Source organism: Cynara cardunculus (assembly GCF_001531365.2).
Source record: "Cynara cardunculus var. scolymus isolate 2C chromosome LG 5, CcrdV1, whole genome shotgun sequence".
NCBI classification, from domain to species: domain Eukaryota; kingdom Viridiplantae; phylum Streptophyta; class Magnoliopsida; order Asterales; family Asteraceae; genus Cynara; species Cynara cardunculus.
Genome location: NC_037532.1, coordinates 20,151,190 through 20,170,400, shown reverse-complemented (window position 1 = coordinate 20,170,400; position 19,211 = coordinate 20,151,190). Strand labels below are relative to the sequence as shown.

The window sequence follows — 19,211 nt, the reverse complement described above, 5'->3', positions numbered from 1 at the left end:
TGTTTTTGGTTAATTTAATCATATCATATTCATGTTGAAGCACCTAGGTGCAAGAATATGTAATTGTAATTGTAATTGGGGATTTTGGATTTGTGGCAGTTTACTCTATTTTCGTGAGAAAGTGCAGCAGGAATGGTTTATAATCCAATTGTTTGCTTAAGTCTATGCAGTTAATTCATGCTTGCAAGACTCTTCCAAATTTTTTTATTGATTTTAGTATCACCTTTTCTTTTCTTCAGATTCTCTGTGGTCTGGGATTGCGTTGGTAATACTAAATGTAACTGATCATCCTGTTTTGGACTTGGTAAGGGTATTCTGCCATCGATTTTGTTAAAACATTTATTACTTGCTCACCCAATGAACGGTAATTCTTGAAGTACCATGGATAATCTAATGGCAAAGAGGACGAGGAGGTTTTTGCACACCTGCAGTGAATAGTGGTCATAGTCTTCCTGTTAGTGATAGTAAGTTCATCGATATAAATTATTTACTTCTAATTCGAGTTGCTCATTTGTTTCAGTTCTGTGATCTATCCATGTATCTTTTTAGTTGATTCATTTGATTCAATAATTGGTACGGGGTACGGCCTGCAAATGATTTAGTGGATTGGGTTTTGATGGTTGCCAAGTTAGTAGGTGTTGTCTGGTGGTGGGTATTGGTAACTTGTGAAAGATATCACTGGCGATGAAACTGCAACGTCATTTCATGTGGTTGTAAAATTAGTTGCTTGGAGAAAGGTAGATAAACCGGACTGCGGGCCCAGTAGTTCTACATTTGGGCAAGGTTGGCTTGTGTGGAACTAATTGTTGCAATTCATTACTTAAAAAGTATTTACAAGCTCCCGAGTTTGTTTCAAATGATTCAGCCTTGAGCAAAACAAAATTAGTTTGGTGAAGCTTGATTTGTTATTGAAAATCATATATTCAACTATAATGCCATATAACATTTAGGCCATGCTCATTTGGTTGTTCAAACTTTATACAGTTGAATCTTGTATCTTTTAGACCTCATAATATAAATGGTTTATCAATCTATTTAGTGTGTATGAGAAAATTGGTGTCTTTATCAAACTACTTTTATTTGTGAGCCTTAATAACCTTGTGACCTATGTTCAGCCTTTCAGCAAAGCTTGGCCGGGATCTTTCCTTGGTAAATGAGCTAACTTGATAATCTTATGTAGTAACATATATGAATTCAATGGAACTAGCACTCTGCTCAGGTGGGTTCTTTTGTAGTTGTAGAGATAGAATGGGGCATACTTGCGTAGTGACTGTGATGTTAGATGAACGAGGATCTTACAGCACTGATATGCACTATCATAATATAGAAAACTTCGGGTTCTCATTTGCCTTTTCTCCCTCCCCTTGGGTCTTATGAGACATAAATTGTGACTGATGATTTTTGTTTTTCCTCAGGTGGGATATTTATTATGGATCTAAGGTTTCGTCACTCCGGCTCTACGCCGTCTGAGGAATCAGCCTTGGACTTGGAAAGAATTTGCTGCAACCACCTTAATCTGCCTTCATCGAGTCCACCTTTACAATCTTTTACTACCACATCAGCTGGTCAGGTCTCCGAGAGTAATGCTGCATACTTCTCATGGCCTACTTCTAGCCGATTAAATGATGCTGCCGAGGACAGAGCTAATTACTTTGGAAATCTTCTGAAGGGAGTTTTGCCTGAAACTCTTGGCCGGCTGCCAACTGGACAACGAGCTACTACATTGCTTGAACTCATGACAATAAGGGCATTCCATAGCAAAATCCTGCGCCGATGTAGTCTTGGCACTGCAATTGGGTTCCGTATCCGACGGGGGTTACTGACAGATATACCAGCCATTCTAGTCTTTGTCGCTCGTAAGGTTCACAGGCAGTGGCTCAGCCACATTCAGTGTCTACCGTCTGCTCTTGAGGTGTTTTAATTTTCATGCCTTTAAAATTACTTTTTAATGTCATCAACATTTGGTGTATGATTTAGTTATGAGTGTCTTGAGTAAATTACGTATGATTTAGGTTAAGTCTTTGTGCATCATAACCTCCCTAGACCCTACTCTATGTGGGGTTCACTGAGACGGTTTGGTTCTTTTTGTCTTGAGTAAATTACTTTAAGTTTCTTGTATCTAGATGTAATTTGGACATGTGCTAGTTATTGTGCAATGTTTTAGTTCTTCTAAGTAGTATTTGGTATGGAGACAGGACAAGAGAGTAGGACTGGACAGGACTGGACTGGACGGGATAGAACAAGTGTATGTCTGGTGTTTGGTACGACTAGGACTGGACAGGACAGAACTTGACAAGTTACCCCCAAAAGTTATTTGATGATTTTAAATATTATATAATAATTATAATTAACACAAATAAAGTAAATACTTAAAGAACTTAATTTATAAATATTTTTGTACGATTTTCATATAAATGAATACATACATATATAATGGTACCTAATTTGAATGAAAAACTTGATATAATTGATGGTAATAGTAGTGGTGGTGGCCGACGATAGTAGTGGCGATGGGCGTTGGTGGTCGGTGGCCAACGGTGGTTATGGAGGTAGAGATAGAGGCAGTGGTGGTTGATGGACGACGGTGGTTATAAAGGACGTGAAGATGGTGGTGGCGGTTGGCAATGGTGGAGGAGGTAGTTGTGGCTGATGTAGTGAAGATATAGGTGGTGGTTATGGTGGAGGTGAGCTGACAATGGACGGTGGTAGTCGATGGTTGACGGTGGTTGTGGAGGTCGTGGAGGAGGTTGTTGTAGTAGAGGAGTTGGAGGTGGTCAACGGTGGTAGTGGTGGTGGCAATGGATGGTGGTTATAGAGGTGGCAATGGACAGTGTTGGTCGGTGGTCCACGATGGTTGTGGAGGTCATGGAGGAGGTTGTTGCGGTATAGGAAGAGCTAGAGGTGGCCAACGGTGTTAGTGTTGGTGTTCGATGGCCGATGGTGGTTGTAAAGGTGGCAATGGACGGTGGTAGTCGGTGGTCGACGGTGGTTGTGGAGGTGGTGAAGGAGGTTGTTGTAGTAGAGAAGGAGTTGGAGGTGGCGCACAACGGTAGTGGTGGTGGCAATGGATGGTGGTGGTCGGTGGTCGACTATGGTAGAGGTGGTAATGGACGATGGTGGACGGTCGTTATGGAGGCGATGGTGGATGTTGTTGTAGTGGAAGAGGAGGTGGAGGTGGCCGCCGGTGACAAAACTAGCGGTGATGACCATTAAAACAAATACCATATTAAGGTTATATATTAAACTAGGGTAGATTAGTAATATTTTAGTTTATGTCTCATTCTTGTCCCATCTATTTTGGTGGAACAAGAAAAAGCCTCTTTTGTCCCATGCTGTCCCACTTTGTCCCTGTCCCATGTCATGCCAAACGTGGGACAGTGAGTTCTTGTTCTATCCCATGTTGCGCCAAACATGGGACAGTGAGTTTTGTCCCGTTCTGTCCTATTCCGTCCTGTCCTATCCCGTCCCATGTACCAAACGCAACCCTAATGTTATAGTGGAACTAGATCTTGAGCATAAGTTGATTCTTATTGTTGCTATCTTGTTAGCTTTATTAATAACGTCAGCTTGAACAGGGACCGGGAGGTGTGTGGTGTGACGTTGATGTAGTAGAATTCTCATATTATGGTGCACCTGCAGCAACTCCAAAGGAACAATTGTATTCAGAGCTTGTTGATGGTTTGCGTGGAAGTGATCCATGCATTGGTTCTGGCTCCCAGGTATCTCTCTACCAACCTCTTTCTAGAAGCACCCCTGAGTGTGTTCGATAACTGTGACTGCTGGTTCGTTATTTTTATTTTCCATTTTCTTTATCATGATGTTATGAGGTGTACTCCTATAGTTCTTGGTCTCTGATTCTTCTTACACTTCAATGAAATGTGTTGGTTCTTGACATAATTACGCGGGTTTCTGCTATTCTGCTTTAGCCAAGTAAAAGGAAAAAAGAACTTCTAGGCATATGAACTAATTGTTCAAGGGAAAAGAACAAGATAAACAAAGAGAAACATAAATCAGTCAAGGAAGAACCCTAGGTGGAATAGTTTATTGCTGCATCTTCAAATGTAAAACAGTATCAATATTGTATGTCCAAGTCGAACTCTGTATCCTGAGTATTGTCTAGTTGCCTTGTCTAAAGACCAGATTCCACGACCAGCCAAGGTGCCCCYTTTGCGATGCCTACACATGTGGAGCAGCCACATTATTTGCAATCTCCAAGGTTTACCATTGCCTTGCCACCATTAAACCGCTTAGATGCTTGGGTGATGCCTTTTTAAGTACGTAGATAACTATACATTGGAGGCTGTGAAATTTGTTGCCTTCTCCATATTGCTACTTATATTCCTGAGTATTGTCTAGTTGCCTTGTCTAAAGACCAGATTCCACGACCAGCCAAGGTGCCCCTTTTGCGATGCCTACACATGTGGAGCAGCCACATTATTTGCAATCTCCAAGGTTTACCATTGCCTTGCCACCATTAAACCGCTTAGATGCTTGGGTGATGCCTTTTTAAGTACGTAGATAACTATACATTGGAGGCTGTGAAATTTGTTGCCTTCTCCATATTGCTACTTATATATTTGCTTATTCTGCTGAAATATTATAGCATCAATAATTATTGTTGGACTTGAAATTTGTCCATGTTCAGTCCTACCTGTCCAAGTGGTTTACAATTTACATTATTTAGGTTTATGGCTTGTGTAGCCATCAAGTGTGCTTTGTGATCTATTGTTTGCACATTTTACAACGAAATCCCTGTCCCTCTCCTGCATCATCAATAGAGGGAGTTGAAGCTCTCACCCTACTAATGAGATGAGAACCGGCGTTGTACGACAGGAGATGGAGGAAATGATGGTACGAAGAAGGAGAAACCTACACGTATATAGTTTGATCTCATCAGACAATGTGATCGTGATCGTGATCGTGAGTTGTAGGTTTGTAGCCATAGTATAGCTGTTCATAGGCGGGATGACCCGCTAGACCCATCCTATCCTACCCGCTAGAAAAGCGGGCTTGGATTACCATTCTTGAAGAAATGGACGGCCCTGTACTGACTTGTTAAAATTAATGGGTGGACATGGGCAATGGAAAAAAAAAATTTGGGCAGGCCTGCCAGGCCATTAATATTTTTATAATAATTAACTTTTATAATTAAAATTTACAAATAAAATGGAAGATTCTTAATACTTACTTATTCCTACTTAATTATGACTCATGATAATAACATTCTTTAAAAATCTTAAATTTGAAAATATAATTACCTCAATTGATCAACTCCTTATTATCTCATTTAGGCATTTTTTTATCGGTACTTCGTATTTAGCGAACAATTTCTTTCTGAAGTATGTATATTGTTATGTATTTACGTCAAATTTTAAGTTAGAAAAATGTTATGTATCTTGAAATAATTTTACACAACTTGTGATTTTATATAAGTTTTGTTTTCATAAAAATATAACAAGATTTTTAAGCCCGTTAGCCCGTGGGCAAGCCCGGTCTGTTTATAGGGTGAGTATGGGTAAGTTTTCAAGTCCAAAAAACCGGGCTTGGTGTTACCATATAGGCCCGTTGGACAGGAAAATAGGTTAAGCCCGACCCAAGCCCGCAAATGATCAGCTCTAAGCCATAGTAATACACCTTCACAGTGGGCTACCATGTAACATACTATGATGGACTTATGTAGTCATTTGAATTGCCTGTTGCTTTGAAATTAAGGTCCTACGTATTGCTTCTCATGATGTGTTGGGGGATGTTCATGTTCATTTGATGATATCCCTTCGTAATGAGCTAAGCTTCTAAGGAAAGGCTGACCCCAAATGATAACCTAAAAACACAGAAACCATGATAAGAAGTTATTTAAGAGTTCGTTGCTACGGACTTACATAGATGTTAAATACCTTGTCACACCTTATGTCGGAAGAGAAACAACAATCTCCTTATTTAAGTTCCTATCATGACCATCAAATTACCTAGGCTCGACATGTCCTCGGATCATCATCCTTATTGAGAAATATAGGTACTTGACAACCTTGTTGTGGCAAGTCACCTTGTGAGTTCATTTTGAAGCCCTAAACCATTGTAAGCTTGGCTAAATGATAAGGACCTGGAAAACACAAAACACAATGGTGGAAGTTATTTAGTTGATGCACATGATGTTAAACTTTATGTTGCTTAAATTTCTATTGTTCTTGTTAGGCTCGTTAGGCAATTAATAGCATAACTATAGCCCTAGGGAATATGTAGGTCAGAACTCGTCATATCCAAGGGTTGTTGCTTATGTGTAATACCTGCCTAATAATATTCCAAGTCTAAAAGGCCATGGTCAGATATTATTTAGTAGCTCGTTAAGTAGGCCTCTTATAGAAGTTGCAATAACAATCACGATTGATGTGGGTTGAGAGAATATTCGTCACTGCGTGTTACATTCTTTGCCATGTAAAATTATTATGTCCTAGTCTTAGTATGAGAATGAAATATATGGTTACCAAAGTATATTGGTATCCATTGTGGCAAAATATTGGCACCATCTTAGTGCATGTTATGTATTGGTATCCAAGCCGATTACCAATATGGTCTGAATCATATAATCTGGCTTGGATACCATATATGACAGGATAGTCTCAAGCATCAGATTGTTCAAAGGGTGATTCCCAAGACTGGGAGACTAGGGTTGATAATAGATGACTAAGACTAGGAGATATGGTCACCGAGAATAAGAGAAAGCATGAAGAGTATGAATTTGAACATAAGAACAAACTTAAGAACAAAAGAGAATATATGGAAGAAACTTTTATTTCTTTCTCAGGATGATCTACAAATGAAGGGAGCCTTCCTTTTATAGGAAAGGAAAAGGTACCCTTGCATAAGCACTACATAAGCATGACAAAAGCAAGCTAACTGAGGTAAGCGCTTACATCACATAAGAGTGACTTAAAGCTTACATCATTTTTATATCATTATTTTGTTCTTTAGTCGAGACAATTATTAATATTAATCTATGATAACTACTTTCAACGAGAGTCAGGGTGAGATGGATCGTCTTCATAATGATCAAAGTGATCTCCTCCCAGGTCGTGATGTCTATCGTATTCTTCGAAATCTTCATCATCAGAAGTGTCTATTTTCTTCGAGAGAAGAGTTTGGAACTAATGATCAAGTGCTTCGTCCCATGATGTAGAAACTGGATGTTTGGAAGACCAGGGTTTCTCATTATTCATAATATGCTCTAGGATTGATGCTGGATCTACTAGGTTAGCACTGGCCAGGATCCCTCGTATTTCCATATACTTTCCAGGATGGGACAACTCAAAGAATTTATTTCCTGGGTTATTATCATTCTGTTCGTGGATAAATGATAGTGGGGAGTGGTAGATCAATGACTGTTGCTGACAGAGAGCCGTGTGTGGTAAAAAGGAGCAAGGCCTCTTGAACATGACCACAACATAAGTTTTATAACAGATAGCTAATTGAGTCCGTTGATGTGCTAGGAGGAACCATTGGAGAAGGGTAAATACATTCCGTGCCCCTGGGGTGGACCCTTGAACTGACATTGGAAAATGTAGCTTAGTAGTTTGGCAGAGGTGAAGGATATCGCGATGGTGTGAGACTCAAATAGATACAAAAAAACTAAGTGCTTCTTTTGGGAACCTTTGTAAGTCATGGACATGGAAGACATTGAGGAAAGGGTAGTCAGGATGGAATCGGAGGTTTCTCATGAACATGCCATGTTTCTTGAGCGTGATAATGAAAAACGTTTTGTAATTCAGTTGAGACCTTTCTCTTAAGGTAAGGTCGACAATCGTTTCCATTATCTCATCTGGTAAGTTGTGGTGGAGTTGTGATATCTTCAACTGGATTGATTTGTTGCGGAGGTTGAGAAGTGTTTAGAATAAACGAGCGGCAAGAGCTTGCTTTCTCAATGGGGAACACAATTGGAAGGACCTTGGCTTTGTGAACTATCTGGATGACTTTTGGAACATCATACTTATAGTCCTTTGGCCTGGACAGCAAATCTGCTAGAATATTTTCTGACCCCATGACGTGTTTCACAGTAAATTTCCATTGAGAGAACCAATTCGCCCACCTCAAAAGTTGGGCTTTCGGGAGTATCTTTCTTTTAAAATGGAGCATGCGTGGGAAAGAAGAAATATCCATTTCGATCTGGAAGTGATGACCGATTAGATGAAATTGGAATCTTTCTATTCCCCTCTTGACTACTAAAATTTCCTTGAAGGTAGAGTGGTAGTGTTGCTCCGAATCTTTAAACGTGTCGTGTTTTTGTATCCACAAATTGTTCTGACACCAGCTTTGTCTTGAACTATTAGGACTGCTCCAAGTACTCATCACTTGTGTCAGTTTGGAGGATTATTTTGTCAGTAACAGTGGGAATCTTTAAAGGAGGCGTCACATCAGCTAGCTGCTTTATCTTTTTTATAGCTAATGTCTGTTTTTCACTCCAAGGGGGCTTACTTTTCTTCAACATGGGGAATAAGTGCATAGTGTGGCTCAATAATTTAGGCAAAAAATATGCCATATAATTTACTAGCCCAAGAAAATTGTTGAATTTCATTTTGTGACGTCAGTATCCCAAGCACTGATTCAGACACTTAATTCAGACACTTGACCAGATTGAGCCAGTTGACATCTCAGATCTAGAATCCCTCTATTCTTTTGATGATGAACTTGATGACCAGACGTTATGTTCAATTGCCTATTCGGACTCCTCATATGAAGAGTATGAACTTAAACTATATGGCAGATAGCTCAAGAACTGCACAAGTTTCCGAGAATAGTGACGTCATAAAAAGAAATTCAACAATTTCTTGGGCTAGTAAAATTATATGACAGATTTTTTGCTTAAATTATCGAGCCACACTGTGCACTTATTCCCCATGTTGAAGAATAGTCCGACCCCTTGGAGTGAAAAACAGACATTAGCTATAAAGAAGATAAAGCAGCTAGCTGATGTGATGCCTTCTTTAAAGATTTCCACTGTTATGTTACTGACAAAAAAATCCTCTAGACTCACGCAAGCGATGAGTACTGGGGCAGTCCTAATAGTTCAAGACAAAGTTGGTGTCAGAACAATTTGTGGATACAAATACGACACGTTTCAAAGATTCGGAGCAACACTGCCACTCTACCTTCAAGGAAATCTTAGCAGTCAAGAAGGGAATAGAAAGATTCCATTTCCATCTAATCGGTCATGACTTCCCGATTGAAATGGATATGTCTTCTTTTCCCATGCATGCTCCATTTTAAAAGAAAGATACTCCCGGAAGCCCAACTTTTGAGGTGGGCAAATTGGTTCTCTCAATGGAAATTTACTTTAAAACACATCAAGGGGTCAGAAAATATTCTAGCAGATTTTCTGTCCAGGCTAAATGACTATAAATATAATGTTCCAAAAGACATCTAGATAGTTCACAAAGCCAAGATCCTTCCAATGGTGTTTCCCGTTGAGAAAGCAAGCTCTTCCAGCTTGTTTACTCTAAACACTTCTCAACCTTCGCAACAAATCAATCCAGTTGAAGATATCACAACTCCACCATTACCTTAAGAGAAAGGTCTCAACTGAATTACAAAACGTTCTTCACTATCACGCTCAAGAAACATGGCATGTTCATGAGAAACCTCCAATTCCATCTTGACTACTCTTTCCTCAATGTCTTCCATGTCCATGACTTACATAGGTTCCCAAAAGAAGCACTTTGTTTTTATTGTATCTATTCGAGTCACTCCATCGCGATATCCTTCAACTCTACCAAACTACTCAGCTACCTTTTCCAGTGTCAGTTCGAGGGTCCAACCCCAAGGGCACGGGATGTATTTACCCTTCTCCAATGGTTCCTCCCAGCTCATCAATGCACTAAATGATTAGCTGTCTGTTATAAAACTTACGTTGTGGTCATGTTCAGGAGGCCCTGCTCCTTTTTACCAAATACGGCTCTTCGTCAGCAACAATCATTGATCTACCTCTCCTCATTATCATTGATCCACGAATGGAATGATAATAACCCAGACAGTAAGTTTTTTCGAGTTGTCCCATCCAGGAAAGTATATGGAAACACAATGGATCCTGGCCAGTGCTAACATAGTAGATCCAACATCAATCCCAGAGCATATTATGAACAATGAGAAACTCTGTTCTTCCAAACATCCAGTTTCTGCATCATGAGACGAAGCACTTGAATATTCGTTCTAGACTCATCTCTCGAAGAAAGTAGACACTTCTGATGATGAAGATTTCGAAGAAGATGACGAACATTATGACTTGGGAGAAGAGCACTTTGATCCTTATGAAGACGATCCATCTCACCCAGACTCTCGTCGGAAGTAATTATCATAGATTAATATTAATAATTGTCTCGACTAAAGGACAAAATAATGATGTAAGCTTTAAGTCACTCTTATGTGATGTAAGCGCTTACCTCATTTAGGTTGTATTATTAACTAGTATTATTGCTTGCTTTTGTCATGCTTATGTAATGCTTATGCCAGGTACCTTTTCCTCATCTATAAAAGGAAGGCTCCCCTTCATTTGTAGGTCATCCGGGGAAAGAAATAAAAGCTTCTTCCATATATCTCTCTTGTTCTTAAGTTTAAGTTCATACTCTTCATGCTTTCTCTTATTCTCGGTGACCATATCTCCTAGTCGTAGTCATCCATTATCGACCCTAGTCTCCCAGTCTTGGGAATCACCATTTGGTATCAGAGCACTAAAGATGGTGCCGAAATATTGGTAACATGATAAACAAAATGGTGCCATATAGAGTCAGAACAAGAGATGGAAATTCCTGATAAACAAAGGGTACCAATATATGAAATGTTATATATCACATGTTATATAAGACTTTACATGTCATATATTGGTATCCAAGCCAGATTATTTTGGCACTGATAAACAAAGGGTACCAATTTCCATCTTTAGTGCATGTTATATATTGGTAGCTGGCTTGGATATCACTATGGATAAACAGGTGTTAGAGCAGTGACGCATATTTTGGCACTATTTTGTTTATCATGTCATATATTGGTATCCATTGTGGGTCGATAATGGATGACTAAGCCTTTAGGCACTAAAAATGGTGTTAGAGCAGCGGTTAAGGTATAATTGTCCAGGGAAGTGGGACGGGCTTTGTATGTATTTTTGCCATCTCACATCTACTATGGTGAATTGTATCTCATAATAGTGGTTGACTACTAATAAACTATTACCATAGTGTTTTAGGTGTATATTTGGGCACTTGGTGCACTATAGATAGATACGAGGATACTAGCTAGGGTTTGGCGGATCAAGAGCTTAGATGTATATGCTATAAATATCATCTATGAAAGTGATGCATATTTGTGCAATATATAACATGATAAACAAATGCACATGAGGCAATATTTCTGTAACGCATCCACAATAAAATCTAAGGTAAAATAAAAAGCTAATACCAAAGTTTCAATTGATCTCTAATTTTGAAGATGCAAAGATCATGGCATGGGTTGTACAAATTGGAGATATCGTGGACAAGTTTAGCAAACCTATTTGATACAAATATGAGGGATGCATATTGTCCATTGTGACACCCACATTGATTGTGCTAAGAAAACCAGTGCCAAATTTTTTTTGTTTGTTTAGTTTAGCTGTGAGTCATGTCAATTAAGAAAACAAACCCGTGTTCCATATCCTCCCTACAGCAGGTAGTCAATTAAATTTTATATTTCATGAGTTCATATCTTTAGGGTGGATGTGAGGTTTGCCTATATCTTACCCTCCCAAGACCCCACCTCCGGTTAGATTTACTCGGTTTGTTTGGTTTATTTCATTTAGTTCATTCTAATTGGGTCCTTGTTCCTTTGAGTCTGTTCATGGCTTTTGGTAATTCATCCCTTTTTGGAATGATTTTTCAACCACCGCTTGGTTCTATTTACTGAAGTCTAAAGGTAAAATATTTGCTCTCTCTCATGACTTCTGTGCATAGGCCAATCCATTAGAACTATGCGTAGTGACAATGCAGAAAAACATCTTACCTCTTATTACAGTAAACTTCTGTCTAAAAATTGAACATGAATCCTCATGTGCTTATACAACTGAAAATCACCATATGCTAGATGTAGCTCCCACATATTAAATTCATCATAAGGTTCCATCGATTAGGTAATATTTCAATAAACATAGCACTACCCTCAGTTATTGATTGTGAAATTCTATTGTCTAGTTTATACTCATCTGCAATGTTGTTTCACGTTTCTCCAAGGATATATGGTTGTGTGTGTGAAGTCCATGAAACGAGTCTAGGTGGAACCAAGTTATAACTTCTAGGTTTAAAAAGCTATAGCTGTTATAGTCTTACCTTGAATAGATACTTCACGTATGGAGATGTTACCTTCTATGAGTCTAAGTCCTACTTTCTTCCCATTAATCTTCTCCTCTAAAGCCTCCAGTTGTCCCTATGACACCCATGCGGAAGGGCACTCATCATTGCCCTTGACACCTTATCCAGCCTGTCCTATTTTATGTTTATGAATCCCATACTTTTACCTTAGCCATAGATAATCATCCTATTCCCACAACTGCGCAAGAAGCTTTGTAGCATTTAAGATAGGATTATGCACAAAGAAATGAATGCACAATGCAAAGTGAGACTTGGGGAGTTCTAGGATCCAAGCATCCTGATGCTGACTAGGAATGTTTTATGTCAAAAGAAATGTGTTGGAGTTACTCTCAAAGTATGGGTCGTTTGGTTGCAAACCTGTTAACTCACCTATGCTTCCAAATGGTAGTTATAGGTTTATAGCCAGAGAAGAGAGGACCGGAACCTTTTGAACGATATAGAGCTATATGAACATCTTGTAGGAAATACAAACTTACTATAGTTCAAACATGCAAGTAGGTGAAGCTAAAGGAAGGATGAGTGTGTGGACCTATAGTTATATGCAAAGACAAGTAAGTTTGATGTGCTATGATTTGATTTAGAAAAGATTTTAGGTGTAAAGAGCTTAGAGTCGATAACAAAAAGTAAAGTCAGTGTTCTTAGAAGCTAGAACCAATTTCTCCACCCAAAGGTGGGTGTCAATAAATATATGTGCTCATATGTCTTCTTTTTAGCACATAGCATAAGATGGATGAGGTGAGTACCTTGATTAAAAGCTTGGAGGGCCTAGAACTTTGTAATGTATCAGCTCGCTCTAACTCTATAACTATTTGCTCTAATTGTTTTAATTTCCAGGTGAGGACTTAAGGGAAAGACTTGCTTGAATGTATACTTAAGTGTTATTTTATCGAAATGGGAGGAAGCGGGTAGCCACTCCCTTCCTGGAAACTAATCACACCCTGCGATGGGTATTTCTGCTGAAATGCCTCCTTCTGATCTCCTGTTCCTCCCCTTTTTTCATCACTAGCCTGAATTCCTTTCCTATTTAATTCTATTTTTGTGTGACCTATAATGGTTTTTATTTGCAAGTGCACAGATCTGATATATTGAGTACACAGCAGGTTTGTTCATACAACAGCTAGGTCTGCAACTTTCTTTCTGCCCTTTCACCTATCTGTGTGAAACCTTCTGCTGCACCTCCCCTTCTTACTCCCTCAGGTTGCTCCTAAGGGTGTGTGACCTGGCTATATAGCTGCTAACTAACACTTGGATTTTAGCTCAACAACACTAATACTCATCATCATGATGTAGATCAATTATCCCTGATATATATGCTTAATCATCTACAATCTTGCTTATCACAACCAAGTCTCTTTAACACAAGATAATCACACACACATATATAGTCATGTCAAAAATTACTATTGTTGTTGACATTTGGACGCATGGTATTACATTGTAGGTCAGACAGTTTTCGTAATATTGGAGCCCCGTTGATACATTAGTTAAGAATGGTCACTTGTGCTTCTTTTGGATCTGAAATAAAACATACAGTGACTTCTTCCTTCTTTAGGTCGCAAGCCAAGAGACATATGGAACTTTGGGTGCCATCGTTAAGAGCCGGACAGGAAACCGGCAGGTTGGTTTCCTCACAAATAGGCATGTGGCAGTTGACTTGGATTATCCAAATCAGAAGATGTTCCATCCCTTGCCACCAAGTCTTGGACCCGGGGTGTATCTGGGTGCTGTTGAGAGGGCAACATCATTCATCACGGACGATCTCTGGTATGGGATATTTGCTGGGACAAACCCAGGTAATATTAGTTGCAGTTGATATATGTCGAGTCATGTATTATCTGCATGTTTGCCACAAGCTTAAAGCGCCTTGATGGTCGAAGTGGCTTGATTTTGCTCCCAAACTAATATAATTAGTTGTTCACTAGAAAATATTTCTTCAAGAAAGAAGAAATGCGGGTCAGATATTAGAGGTGGAGGGGCATAAAGATTATGATGCAAGAGGATGCCTCATTCATGATATATGCAATTGTGAAATTTGAAGTGTGACATTATTTGCTAGACTTGTTGCCTGCACACCCCCCCCCCCCCCCCCCCCCCCGGGCCGGGGAGGGGGATTGGAGCTAGGGAGCAAATGTGCTTGTACACCATATTGGGTGTGGTGGGATGCACATGGATACACTAGTGTATCGCAGAATTTTTAACTACAAGAACTAGGAGATATGAGGTTGGGGTTATCATGGGGTACTTCTCGTCTGCTTTAAAAATGATTGGAAATGAAAATACTCGTAACTAAGTTGGGATTTAGCAATTCTAAAAGCTCAAATTTAAGATATTCTTCTGTTTGCATGAGAGGCAAATGAGGTGACAAAAAGGAGTTCCAATGCAATAAATCCTCCTTGATAGTTTAGATTAATACAAGTGCACTAAATAAAAATAGCATGAAGAGGTTGAGCTTTAAAATGTATATTAGTATATATATGCCACATAGGTATGCAGTAATTTTCATGAATTTTTTATTTTTTCTATATCATATACTACCTCCTGGTTGAAGCCTTTGAGAAAGTGATAAGCTTATTTTTCTGTGACTAAGAGTTCATCGGCTTCGAGTCATGAAAACCACCTCTTTTGAAAATGCTTGGGAGAGGTAACATACATAGATTGCCCCCCTAAAACTCGTAAAACTTAGGGGGCGTTTGGTTTGCAGGATTCCGATGGAATTCCAAGGAATTGCAATGATCAATTCTATTGACCAAATTCCATTTAGGCGTTTGGTTTACCTACGGAATGGAGTTGAATTCCACACATTCTACCATTCATGGATTTGGTCATTCCATCACAATTGAGAAGGAATTCAATTCCATCCAAAAATATTCTGCCAACCAAACTCCCAGTTAGGTGCCATGATGCACTAGGGTCACCCTTTTTTAAGTACTTACCTTTGTCCATAAAATAAACTTGCACTTTGTCTTTCTAATTATTTATGCACTGGTATCCCTCCACTAGTATCCTTGCAACACAGGATAGGATACTTGAAGGGGATACCCTACCTGCTCATGAAATTGGACATAAGCTCAGAAAATTTCAGGTACTTTCAGATACCCAAGGAGACCAGCTATTAAGATTAAACTACTTGATGCTATTGGGACTATGCTTAATGATCAACACTACCATAAAATATGAAGAGGAGCTGGTGATTTGTGTTCCCAGGTTTAATGCTTGTAGTTTGTGGGATCTACTCAAAAACATATATAGATGTTAGGGGTTTGCTCGACTGTAGGGAAGGACCCAACGGATAAAAGTAGAAAGTAATATGCTAACACTTCAGTAGTAACAAATAGGTATAAGTTGTAACATGGAAGAAGAATATATTATTATCTGTTTTATAATGAAAAACTGAAATGAAGTGAGAGAATGTGACGTTGTAGGATCAAGTATAAACTCCCCTCTGTCCTCTGCATTATTTATGAAAACATGTATGCTTCTGGAGACAGAATTACCAGATATCAGATCATTAGTTTCCTCTAAGGGTGTTTTAGTCATGCTACTTTCTGTATCTCTTCGGTTCACTGAAATATTGCAATTTGGTACAGGAACTTGGTTACAAGTAACAAGATTATTCCCTAAACTCTCCTTTTTCAACTGAAGTATATACAAATCTGATAGATTTTAGCTGTAGTGGTCGGGTTCCAGGCTCATGGTCAACTTAGTCAATTGCAAATTTCTTAAGTAAGAATGCCGAGTGTATCATACACCTTCATCTCGCCGGCTCAAGCATCTTCCACATCTGTACATACCATATCTCTCCTTTCCTCATCTATATTTCCATTCTAGTTTTTTTCTTTTCAGTTTTGAAATTTCCGTCCCTCCTTAAATTGTCTACTTGTGAAATAGAAAAAAAACATCTCTCATCTAGTTCAAGTTGTCTCTGTTGTTGCCTATGACTCTCACCTGTTAAAAACCAACTGCTAGATGGTAGCTTCTTTTTCTGCAAAAGGAGAATGTGCATGCTGTTTTATATAAATTTCTAGAATAACAGAATTAGCGAGTATTTTCTAAACTGATATTGTTTGGTATTTCACATCTTCATCCTGCAGAAACCTTTGTTCGAGCAGATGGGGCGTTCATTGCATTTGCCGAAGACTTAAATGTGTCCAACGTGATCACATCTGTGAAAGGCATTGGTGAGATTGGTGACGTTAAAGTAATAGATTTGCAGTCCCCAATCAACAGTCTAATTGGCCAACAAGTGGCCAAAGTTGGGAGAAGTTCTGGCTTAACTACAGGGACCATAATGGCCTATGCCTTGGAATACAACAATGAAAAAGGAATATGCTTTCTTACTGATTTTTTAGTGGTTGGAGAGAACCAACAAACTTTTGATCTTGAAGGTGACAGCGGAAGTCTCATTCTTTTAACAGGACAAAATGGTGAAAAACCAAGGCCTATTGGGATCATTTGGGGTGGTACAGCCAATCGAGGCCGGTTAAAACTGAAAGTGGGCCAGCCTCCAGAGAACTGGACAAGTGGAGTCGATCTTGGACGCCTTCTTGATCTTTTGGAACTTGATCTCATCACAACCAATGAAACTCTTCAAGGTTTGTACCCTGCAGATCCTATTATGGTCCAAATCATTATTGTTGATGAATAAAATTGAAATAATTTTAGTAAATAAATGCTTCTAATACAAAATAAAGGCCTGGTTCAAATAAGAACGGTAAATGTTTTGAGAACAGGGAACTGATTTTTTAGTGTATATACATTGATGAATATACTCATTGACAGAATACATATTTTGATGAAATTTATATAGTGTATATTCATCAATGAATACACCATATAGAATTAGTTCCCTGGTTGTCAAATTATTTGTGGTTCTCACATGAACCCTCCCCTACAAGATAATTCACTTTATATTCAAAATCTAATTTAGTATAACAAACAAGCTATGAATTATCTTTCTTCATTATAAAACAAAATAGAACTAGTTTACAAGATTAATCATATTACTGTTACGTTAAAAAAAAAAAAAAAAAGGTGCACTGCAAGATCAAAGAAATGCATGGGCAGCAGGAATTGAATCTACTGTGGGAGAATCATATCCTTCTGAAGCAAAAGAAAAAATGGAAGAAAACTATGATGGGATAAATCTGCAGGAAGAAGAATTGATGCAGGAGGAGTTCCACATTGAAAGTGGCACAGAAGCAACTCCTAGCGTTGAACATCAGTTTATATCGAACTTTTCGGTCAGATCTCCAACTGCAAATTTCAAGAATCTTTCGCCATTGAGACATGAAGCTGAAGAAATTTGTGTGAGTTTGCAGTTGGGTGAACCAGAACCCAAGAGATGGAAGCAATCGCTTGGAGAAAACCTCGATTGACGTTTACGGTATGTAAAGGCTGTCTATTTTCTCCCATATTCATGTTCTTAACTTGGCTGCTAAATAATCTATAACAACTGGAATGCATGGTTGAGGTTTAAATATGTGCATTAATTATCTGTTTGTGTGCATTCAAAACATATATATACTGCAATGCAACTACTACTCTTGAAAGAGTTGGTACTATTATTCATAATTACATTGAAAATTTAATACTAGTATTTGGTCCTTTTTTGTTGTTAATGTTCACTATCATGTAGCAATATTGTTATTAGAGTGTTACTCCCTTCGCCCCAAAAATAAGTGTCTTTATTGTTTTTAATTAAAATCATTACTCCGTCTTATCATTAAGCGTAAAATAGTATTTTAGTTGATTAAAATGTGTAATAATTACATATTTTTTTAAAACTATGTGCATTTTTCATTGGAGACATTTATTTTGGAAGGGGGAAATATTACCGAATGAACCATATTGTTACTTAGGGGCCGTTTACCAAACACTTATCCGGGATAAGTGTTTACCAAGTCATATTACCTTACCGAATGAGTATGACAGAGACCAAGAATCTTACCCGGTAAGAGCAAGGCAAGGACCGAGAGTCTTACGCAGTAAGTGAGGTCGACGACTCTTACCATGGTTAGCGCTTACCAGGTAAATTGTTACATAAGATGCCATTTTTATTGACTAAAATCTTATCCGGTAAGTAAGTGATAGTGTAAAATTTTACTGCTAAACGCTTACCGGATTAGTGTTTGGTAAACGGCTCCTTATTAGGTTCAATTCCTGACATGATCCATTTGCTAGGACTAACCACAATATACTCCTCCCGTGGTAAATATATGCTTTCCAGTCCTGTCTTTAGCTGGTAGGAATAACCACAACATACTCCTTATAAAATATCTGCTTTCCAATCCTATCTTCAGTTAGGACTTGGGAGACGGAGAAATTGGTTTCTCCTTCTAAGTTGTAATTTTATTATTATAGAGTAAATTACGTTTTTAGTCCCCGTGGTTTGTTAAAAGTTTCTATTTTTGTCTCCGTGGTTTTGAAATTATGATTTTCATCCCTATGGTTTATAATTCATTATTGTTTTCATCCTTATTACTTGAACTTTATTGCCTCTTTCATCCCTCTGGTGTAAAACTCATTTTTATTTTAGTCCGTCATGCTTATGAGTAGTAATTAGCTCCAAAGACGAAAATATAAACCATAGGGATCAAAACTTCAATTTTGAAACCACAAGGACGAAAACCACAACTTTTAGTAAACCACAAGAACGAAAAATGTAATTTGCTCTTAATTATAAAATGTAACAATTACACGCTTTAAGTGTGTGCCTTTTTCATCATTAAAATTTATTTCGATATCAAAAGGTCTTTGGCCTAGCGGTATCGTAGTTCTTAGCCTCCTAGGAGGTCAGGGTTCAAATCTCACAAAAGGTGAGGAGGGTGT

General features: G+C 38.4%; 1 protein-coding gene across 2 annotated transcripts; it reads left to right on the top strand.

Moving 5' to 3' along the window:
• The first annotated feature begins 238 nt into the window (after positions 1-238).
• Positions 239-17,965, top strand: LOC112513515. Of its 2 annotated transcripts, none has more exons than XM_025119803.1 (7): positions 239-304; positions 378-464; positions 1,416-1,912; positions 3,576-3,719; positions 13,936-14,176; positions 16,475-16,975; positions 17,534-17,965. In XM_025119803.1, exons 3-7 carry the CDS (start codon positions 1,430-1,432, stop codon positions 17,566-17,568), a joined length of 1,404 nt encoding a protein of 467 aa, XP_024975571.1. In that variant the 5' UTR covers positions 239-304; positions 378-464; positions 1,416-1,429; the 3' UTR covers positions 17,569-17,965. The 2 variants fall into 2 exon arrangements, with proteins under 2 accessions (XP_024975571.1, XP_024975570.1); XM_025119802.1 differs by having other exon boundaries at positions 17,415-17,965.
• The last annotated feature ends 1,246 nt before the right edge of the window (positions 17,966-19,211 follow it).

What these genes read in the sequence shown, in the direction of transcription:
- LOC112513515 (XM_025119802.1), top strand. Translation starts at nt 1,430, where the DNA reads ATGGATCTAAGGTTTCGTCACTCCGGCTCTACGCCGTCTGAGGAATCA. An exon ending in GTCTACCGTCTGCTCTTGAG is followed by an intron (nt 1,913 to 3,575) that starts GTGTTTTAATTT and finishes CAGCTTGAACAG; the next exon opens with GGACCGGGAGGTGTGTGGTG. An exon ending in GCATTGGTTCTGGCTCCCAG is followed by an intron (nt 3,720 to 13,935) that starts GTATCTCTCTAC and finishes TTCCTTCTTTAG; the next exon opens with GTCGCAAGCCAAGAGACATA.